The 9,171-nt window shown below is 43.6% G+C and overlaps 1 protein-coding gene across 1 annotated transcript; it reads right to left on the bottom strand.

Annotated features, from left to right (window-relative positions):
- Positions 1–1,940: 1,940 nt before the first annotated feature.
- LOC136467080 (uncharacterized) lies at positions 1,941–8,611 on the bottom strand. The gene is made up of 9 exons (XM_066465628.1): positions 8,313–8,611; positions 6,995–7,041; positions 5,630–6,886; positions 5,449–5,537; positions 4,214–4,316; positions 4,003–4,107; positions 2,844–2,967; positions 2,494–2,655; positions 1,941–2,382 (listed from the first exon to the last, which is right to left on the bottom strand). The coding sequence occupies exons 1-9, from the start codon at positions 8,491–8,493 to the stop codon at positions 2,219–2,221; spliced, it is 2,232 nt and encodes a 743-aa protein (XP_066321725.1). The 5' UTR covers positions 8,494–8,611; the 3' UTR covers positions 1,941–2,218.
- Between the last annotated feature and the right edge of the window lie 560 nt (positions 8,612–9,171).

Raw genomic sequence — 9,171 nt, 5'->3', positions numbered from 1 at the left:
CGGTGCCCACCTGGACTTGGCCGATAAGGGCAGCTTTAGGGTGGTCACCGGACACGCCGGTGTACACCGTCTCAGGCACGGCGGTGCACCACCATGGGCTGTCCGGTGCCACCGCCATTTATTTCTCGAGAGCAACGAAAACCAAACTTGTGGTAGGTTCTTGACCTTTCCCCTGTGGAGAGCCAAAAGGTACTCTATTGTATTGCTCGTGTCATTGAGCTATCTCACTTGTGGTAGGTTCTTGTGGCGCCAAGTATTGGCTAGGTGTGTGATACCTATTAGCCGCCGAACCACCAAGTGTTGGTCGACTCAACGGGGACTAGCGTGCTGCAAGCACGTGAACATCGGAAGAAAAATCATGTGTCTCTTGTCTCTTTGGTTATCTACCGGTGCTCATTGGTATTCACATTGATTGATTGAGCGCTTGCCTCGGACAGTATAATCACCCTACCACTCTCCTTTGCACTACTTTGTTTCATACTTGTTGTAGAGGTAGTAGTGTAGTGTAGCTCTCTTGCTAGGTAGTTGTATAGCTTAGTGTAATTAGTTGATCTAGTTAGCTAGCTCACTAGTGTAGAATTAGTGACAGCCTTGTGTGATCTAGAGACAATAATCAATTAGAATTGTTGGTGTAGGTGGCTTGCAACCGTTGTAGAGCTAGAGCAAAATTGCATTTCGTCTTTTAGGTTACTAACCACTTGCTCTAGTGTTTTTGTAGAGATTTTAATAGGCTATTCACTCCCCCTTCTAGCCATTTAGGACCTTTCACCGTGCCGGCAGGCCCCCGCCCGCGCCTACATATCGCACACCCACGTGGGACACGCGTCCCCTCCCGCTTCAATTCCCACGTGCATCCCATGTACAACACCTCTATCTACTTTTGAAACATCCAGATGCAACGCTCGCAACATACATACATCTGAAGACAGATGAAACACTTGAAACATGTGTCTAAAACACTTGAGAAACACATGAAAATCATTGCAAACATACGCAATATCTAGATAAAACACTTGCAACGTATGTGTGAAACATATACAACATACGTCTAAAAACAGATGAAACATTGGGGATAGACGCTTGAAACATACGTGTACAATCATTGCAACATGTGCAACATCCCGATCTACTTTTTGCAACATCCGTATAAAACACTTACAACATACCTCTGAAACATTTAAAATGTACGCTTACAACATTCATCGTATCCCGGTGCGGCTTCCTCCACTGTCTGTATCGGGGGCGTCGGGGCCATCGCAGGGCCAGAGGGCTTCCGCGTCAGGGCCTAGCACTTCTCCTTACACCGGCAGCACCTATCGGTGTCATCAGACGCAAGCATGCGCGGTGGCAGCCTTGGGTGGCCAACTTGCAGCCGAGGAAGTGGTCCCCATGCGTGGGCATGGCGGTGCCCGCGTCGTTAGGCAGGGCTGGTGGTGGAGCAGGAGCAGCGGCGAAGGAAGGTCCAGTGGAGAGGAAAGATGGCGCCAAGTAGGCGGCCGGGCACACCGCAGCAATCACCATGGGGCACGACGGAATCCGCAACGGCACGAACAGTGGAGGTCACGTCTGGGCGAGTGGATTTTTTTTTTTTTTTTTTTTACAAACTTCAGGAGTAGAGCTGTTGAGGGCAAAAACGCAGTGAGCTGTTTGGGCCATCGCTGCCCACTTACATCAGGAGCATCCGAACGCCCTAATAAGAGCAGTTGCGTAACATAGACACTCCAGAAGTTAGAGGACCAAAATGACAGCCAGACAAATTTGAGGACCAGGTGTAAAATTTACTCCTAAATATATCTATCTAGCTGCAGTAAAAGATACGTACTAAAAAAGCAAGAACGACGACTAACGGAAACGGAGTATACTAAGCTGCAGCCTGCGGGCGGAGGCGCCCAGGGCCACGAGGAGGAAGACGCAGCTAAGGTGGAGATGAGGCTTGACACTGGACAGAATAGCGGCGTTCCAGGGGGAAAAAACAGTGTTGCGCCGTCATTATTAATTACGGTATATGGCTCTCTGCGCTCGTTTCCAGAAAGTAGGCATGGGACAGCATGTGGGTACAACGCAAGCACACCTACAAAAGAGGGGCAGAAGGCACACAACTGCCGCTTAGTGTTACAACTTTACAAGCGTATTCCAGGTTATGCATTATACACATTGCTTTGAGCTACGGTACTATATGGAAACAACCAAACTGTTCGCTTCCAATGTATCTTGTCCTTCAGTATCGACGGCCGCCACCAGTCGACAAGAGCACTCTAGTTGCTTTCTTACCCTTCTTCCCAGCGCCATTTGCTTTCTGCATCTCCGAGTTGTCAGCTGCAGCCACAGCTCTGCTGGAAGATATGATGCTGGCAAATGATAATGCGGGTGTCGCTAACAGCCCTGCATATAACAGAAATATATTGTTACCGCCAGGACTTCATTGGAAATCAGGTTCTAATTGTAATACACTGATAAGTGTCCAAACTCCTAAACAGACCAGGTATCTCGTACCTTGGTCTCTTGAGTTTTCACTTTGGCCATTTGCATCCCCAGTTCCGAGTCTTAGGGGAGGTGAGTCTTGAGCAGATGCAAAACCCAGGCGTGTTACGTCAGAGAAAAGCTTCCTTTCACTGACTGGTGGACTGGTGGATGGCCCAGCATTGTTTCCCAGAGCTTCAGTGGAAAGAGACATCAAAATCAGCGCCAACAAGAATGAACCCAATGCGGACGTGCGTAATAAAGCAGATGAGAAAATGGGCAACAGCCAAATGCAAACAGAAAACTGCGATTTTAAGGATATCAACAACAAGCAGGGGGGTCAGACTAATTATGGAACTCTATTCAAAGTTCAGTAAATTTACCTTCGAAGTCATCCAGTGAGAACATGACATCGTTGTGACTTTGAGAGGAATTTGCATACTCAAACCGCATAGCTGATGCCTGCACAGCAGCAGCAACTTCCGCCTTTGCTCTCTCACTTTCTTCCTATAAAAACAGAGGAAACATGTGAAAAGGAGACAAAACAGGCCACACACAAGCAACATGGAAAGCAAACCATGAAACTTAATGGCCCTTGTACAGAATGATGACCTCCTCATACTGTATTTGGATTCCAATTGCATCTAAATTTCCAGAAATGGCCAAGGTCCAAATTAACCAATTAGGTAAGCAATTTGTAGGTGATAAGCATTGTGAATTAGAGTTGCAAATCGGCATGTAATCAGACCGTTTTTCTACCTATTAATGAGATGACACGCAGCTCCTGTGTGTTTGAGAAAAAAAGAATGAGTTGCGAGTTATATTATGCCTGATGATTCTGCGCTCATCCTTGCTAGACATATACTAGGTTTCATGTCCCTCTTTAAAAACAAACTAGCTGCCAAAACCAGTTGTAAAGGGCTTCACCATCCCCCAGATGGGATTATGCATAGCAAAATGGATGTACCAAAAAAGTCGAAGCGACTTATAATTTGGAACGGAGGGAGTACTACTTTTGGGAAAGAACCAACAAATATAAGACAAAACCAAGCAGTAACAGGAACAAAATTTGCATCTAGGCATTGTACAAACATCATTGTTAAGCAATGAGAAAGCCAATATCCAAATACCTAATATTCATCAACTAACTCTTTTAACAGTTACCCAATTCAGGGCACAATCTAGATCTGGCAAATCCAATGGGGATGACTGCTACATAGCACAGGCAAATCAAAGTGACATTCTTAATGATCATCAGATTTTTCAGATCCAGTTTTCCAAAAACCTGGCCACTTTCACTACTAAACAGTTCCAAGGCATTTATATCATGACTCCTAGGGCAATCCATATTTCAGACCCCAAGAAACTTAATTTGCAATTTTTGTAAACTAAATCTGCAATTGGCTGCCCTCCACCAGGTAACCTGCTAATAACCTGGTGGTTTTGACCCCCAGTCTCTACTACCCTGATGCACATGATAGTTCTGATGAGTTCTGAATGATTCAACAAAATAATGTGCAATGCAGCCAACAAACTTGTTACCTTCTTGGCGGCTCGTCTTCTTTGTTTCTCACGCTTCTTGATTTCATCCAAGAATGGAGCCAATGAGCTAGGAGATACTATATCACTCAGGTCAATTTCACAGAACTGCATAATGTATCAGATGTGAGGCATGGTCATTGGCCAAGAGCAAAACTTGATCTTCACACCAACTTCACCTGCATGTGGATGTTAATAAGAATACCAAATTTACCTGGAATGTAGTTGTTAATGAAAAGTGACTCAAAAACCGATAGCGCTTCCTTATAGCCTCAGACTGTGTTACAGTTTCCAGCTCCAATATTTTTGCAGTTATTCTGTGTACAAATTAGCAAAGTCAGTAACATCAACGTGATTCAAGCACCAATCAAAAACAGCAACAGTATTAAAGTGACAAAAGATACTGGCATTGTGGTAGCATTTCAAAGTAGTTTTTATTCAAAAAAATTATGGGGCTGCAACAGGAAAAAAATTCATAATTTTCCACAAAGGGTGTGGCGCAGAAACTAATCTCAGAGCTACATGGTAACCAATGGCTACAGAAAAATTGACTTGAAACAGGGATGATGGATTGAGATAATTGATACTTACCTCCAGTCAAAAATACTTGTTGCATTTGACCTTGCAAGGCCTTTGATACGTATCTTTGACCACTAGTTTCTTCTAGTAAATATTTTTAAAATCCTTCAAGTCTGATATTTTGCAAGTCTACTTGAATAAAAAACTACACATATATCTTATGTGTTTCCACCCCCAGATCCACCGTGCAGCGACCCGGGCCGGTCGCCCGGGCTCTGCCGGAGGGCAAAAGAGATGTGTCTTGTCTAAAGGATAAACATAATATGTTGTAGGTAATACTCTTGTATAGTGAGGATCAACCAGGCTCCAAGAAATTCCTGGATCCGACACTTAATGTTTCCAATTCAATAATCGAAAAGTTATGTATTTGTACTTTTTATTAAGGTTTGACCATATATTGTCCTAAACGACATGTTTTTATGACAAGAGGGAGTAATAAATTGGCTTAAGACGACTAAAATCGCACATTCAGTTTAACGATTCACACACATTTGTGAGAACCCCAAGCGCAAAACATCTTTGACTGGACCAAATACTGCAAATAAATATGCAAACATCAAGCCCTCCAACTAACCTAATTGTCACAGGTCAACTGTAGCTGCAGAGTACAACATGCCTCACACGTCGCATGTAGGCACTATCTGTGCTCTTGGACATTCAGGTAGATTGTAGTGCTAGAAGCAAATAAGGGCATTCTAATAGCGCTAGAAGCAAATAAGGGCATTTTAAGTCAGTATCTTGAAGTCCTTATTCCTTAAACAGAATGCAAGTTACACTACCATACTAGAGTTGCACTTGCACGGCAACAACAAAATAGTGTGTAAAGGTGCTAGAACTAAACTTTCAGGGAATAAGCAAAGATCATATTACCTAGGTGGAAGCATATCAGAACCTCCGAAATGGTTTAGAAGACATCTCATGTTTAGTGGATGAAGAATTAGGTGTTGGCCATCTGACACCTGCAACAATATTTAAAGCCATCGGAAACTCTGAATATGTGAAACCACAACTTGGAAAATTCATCAGTATCAAAAGCCTGAAAATCTCAGACCTGGTAAAATGTGTATGGATCATGTTCATTTGAATCAATGGTGGTGGTACATTTCTCATTTACTTTAGACATTGTTCCTTTACCAGAGCTTGTGCTCAACTCAGGAGACATGGAGAGTTCTGAAATACCATTGACCATATCTCTATCTGAAACAGAGGAGATCTTGTGCCCACTGATCTGGTGAGAAGTATTCACATCAAAAGAGTTCCTAGACTTGAAACTAGATCCAGGAGAGAAGCTATCTTTTGATGGAGGGCTACCACCATAGTTTCTGTACTCAATCCAATATTTCATCCTTTCTTCCAGTTGCTCCAAAGCAGCAGAAACATATGGAAGTTTCTCCAAGTCATCAACAAGGCCTAAGTCAGCCATATGCAACCAATTACTAAGATCCAATTTTGCCTCTCGAACAGACAACTCCACGTCAGATGTCAAAATAAACTTTGAAAAAACATTATATGGATCTTCATCTGCTGTAGAACTTTCACTGGAGGAGATTTTAATGGAAGGAGTGAGCGAATTTCTTGACCGGCTCAGAAGTGTAAATGTGGCAATGTCACCAGCACAGAAATTCTGGACTTGAGTAACTTGTATTGTATACAAATCCTTTGTTGATACCATCATGAAACACAGAGGACACTTCTTCCAGCACTCACCTCTATAATCCTCTTTGCCCATCATTAGATAACGCAAAATGCATGGAAAGCAATATATGTGTCCACACGATGTGATCTGTGGGCACAATGGGCTTTCCAAACAAATAGGGCATTGTACCTCAGAAGGGCTATAGTACCTTACACAGATAATATCTTCCCACTGAAGCATCTTATCAGGATCCATTGATTCAATCTGGTAATTCCCAGTATCCAACACAACAAACTTATAGTTTGCTTGGAGGAACAGATCCTTGTTGTAAGGTTTGATCTTCCTTTGTCTTCTGGGAGGATATGTTCTAGGGCCTCTGGGCTGTGGCCGAGAAATAGGATCATACTGGAAATTCAAGAGGTGATTGGCATTCACGGCCTGATTCTTCCTGGCAGCTATCTGAGTCCCATTACGCTGAAGTCCAGTAGAACCTGAAGCCAAATGGTCAGCCTGAAGGGATCCCGCCATTTTAGGTCTCTCAGGATATGACCCAACTGAGCCAAAACTATCTACAGTGAAACCCGAATTCTCCTGTTCTGAAGATTGGCATTCTGCAATATTGCCAACCACTTGAGTACATATCTCTTCCCCAGATATTATAAATCCAACTACCTGGAAGTTATTGCATTTTATCAATATGTTAAGAGCAGTAACTGGAGTATTTAACGCTAATGTGCAAAGAAAAGATGAAAATGGCAATAAGCTCCTCAAGCACTTCACCTTTTCGGGAGCATTAATAGATTCTCTAATAGCTGGAACCACTGGGTCTGCAAAATACGAATTGCATTGTAAAGATTCATCTGAAAACAGGAGGGCTAAAAATGGCATGGCATCAACGATGAGAATGCAACATGAGGTTATGCATACTAGTCTAACAAGAAGATAATGAAAAAGCTGACTTAAGATCTTAATAATAACCAAGTTGTGAAAGTGAAATAATGAGTATGATGACACCATAACAACATGTATAGAGCGGCTTGATTGGAAATAACAAGCAAATCAAAGGCAAGTATCTCCATTGCCATTGGAATATTCACTTCCAATATTAGTACTACACTGGGAGATGTCCATATGAAAACCAGTTGTTCAAAATTCAAAATGCTAGCACTAGAGCTTCAGTAGCATATTTTTTTCACTAGCTCTAAAAGAACCAACTGTAGGGTATAAAACTTGTAAATTAAAGGTCACTGCTGATCTAACTATAAGACGTTCATTTTTATGAAAAATTGTAACTTGATCAGGTAAACATTCAATATGAATTTCAGCCATCGACGCGCTGATACACAAAATATGGTCAGATTTAAACATCTAGATCTAGACGACCTGTACACTAGACAATCTTATTCTTAATGCAATGTATTGAATCATTGTCATACATAGAGTTAGGCACACAGATCATGACCATATTGTACACTAAAAACAGAGTGTGGCCATCAAATATATATGGAGAAACAATGGTTATGATGAAATCTAAATTATGTTGCTACTGTATTTTCTGCTGGATAAGAACTGAATCAAATGAAAAATACTATCACCTGGGTGTCTGAATCTAAACTATGCTTTCGTCCTTCAACACAATAAACAGCAACTCAGCAAATGTTTTGCATCCAAATTCAATCAAACCTAATAGTAGCAAACATACAGTAACTACACTTAAGTCTATAACCATCCCGCTTGACCAAGCCCAAGCCCACGAGCATTTATGCACGCGAAATTTGACTCCAGGCTATCAAATCATTCTCAGCTCAGCATAAAACCTAGAATCCATGGCCAATCACATGAGTTAAGCCGCTGAAAATCTCAGTCCCTAATACGCAAAGAGAACACTGTAAACTTGCTAGGGGAAATAATTCCCTCCAAGCTTGTGCTCAGCCAAGGCACCAGCTGGCGCCAAACAACGGCACGCAATCAAACCAACACCACAGCAGATGGTAGCTCTCAGAGTAACAACCAACCGAACCTAGATCCAGCCTCGCCGGGAATAGGCGCGTTAAATCGATCTACGGGTGCAGGGGAACGATTGGGGAGGAAAACTCACCGGAGCTCGAGCCGACACAACCGTCTCCGGCCGCCGCAGCGGCGCCGGGTGGCGAGACGGATGCCGGAGGGGAGCGGCGGCCGTGGCGGCGTCTGTCGCTGCCATGTTGGGGACTAGGGCTAGGGTTGTGCGGGCGCGAGTAATAGTGTCCACCGGTGCGTTCGCGTGGGGAGATGGACATGAACCCGCGCGGGAGCTCGTGGGGTGGGTGAGCGGCGCTCGGTCGGTCGGCGGCGACGGAGAGGGCGGTGGCGCGGGGAAAGGGACAAGGTGGCGTGGGATTAATACGGTCGATGCGTGGTAGGATCGCCGGGTGTTAGGCGTTGGGCAGGCAAGGCCGCGCTCACGTGGACCAACCCACGTGTGGGGTGATAAGGGATGAAGAGAAATGCGGGGCCCTGACGTCAGTAACGTGGTGTTGGGAAATACTGTGGACTGCGTTCATGCGATGGGGCGAGAGGTGGGGATTTGGGGACAGGGGTAGTACGAGGATATGCGGTTGACGGGTTGAGTAACGAAGCCCTTGTTTAGTTTCACCTTAACTTCCAAAAAGTTGCTATAGTATCTGTCACATTGAATATTTGCGGTCCGTGTATGGAGCATTAAATATAGACGAAAAGAAAAACTAATTGCACAGTTTGGTGGGAAATTGCGATACGAACGTTTTGAACCTAATTAGTCCATGTTTGAACATTATTTGCCAAATAAAAACGAACGTGTTACAGTAGCCCCAAAATCCAAATTCCTATAACTAAACACAGCCGAAGTATGTGTCCGAGGATACGCAGCCTTGTTCGGTTTGTTCATATGGTTACTGCTTTGTTTATGTGAAAGAGAAGTATTGCTGGCTGATTCATGT

This window comes from Miscanthus floridulus, chromosome 7 (genome assembly GCF_019320115.1).
Source record: "Miscanthus floridulus cultivar M001 chromosome 7, ASM1932011v1, whole genome shotgun sequence".
In the NCBI taxonomy this organism is placed as follows: Eukaryota; Viridiplantae; Streptophyta; class Magnoliopsida; order Poales; family Poaceae; genus Miscanthus; species Miscanthus floridulus.
This window is presented reverse-complemented; position numbering and strand designations above follow the sequence as displayed.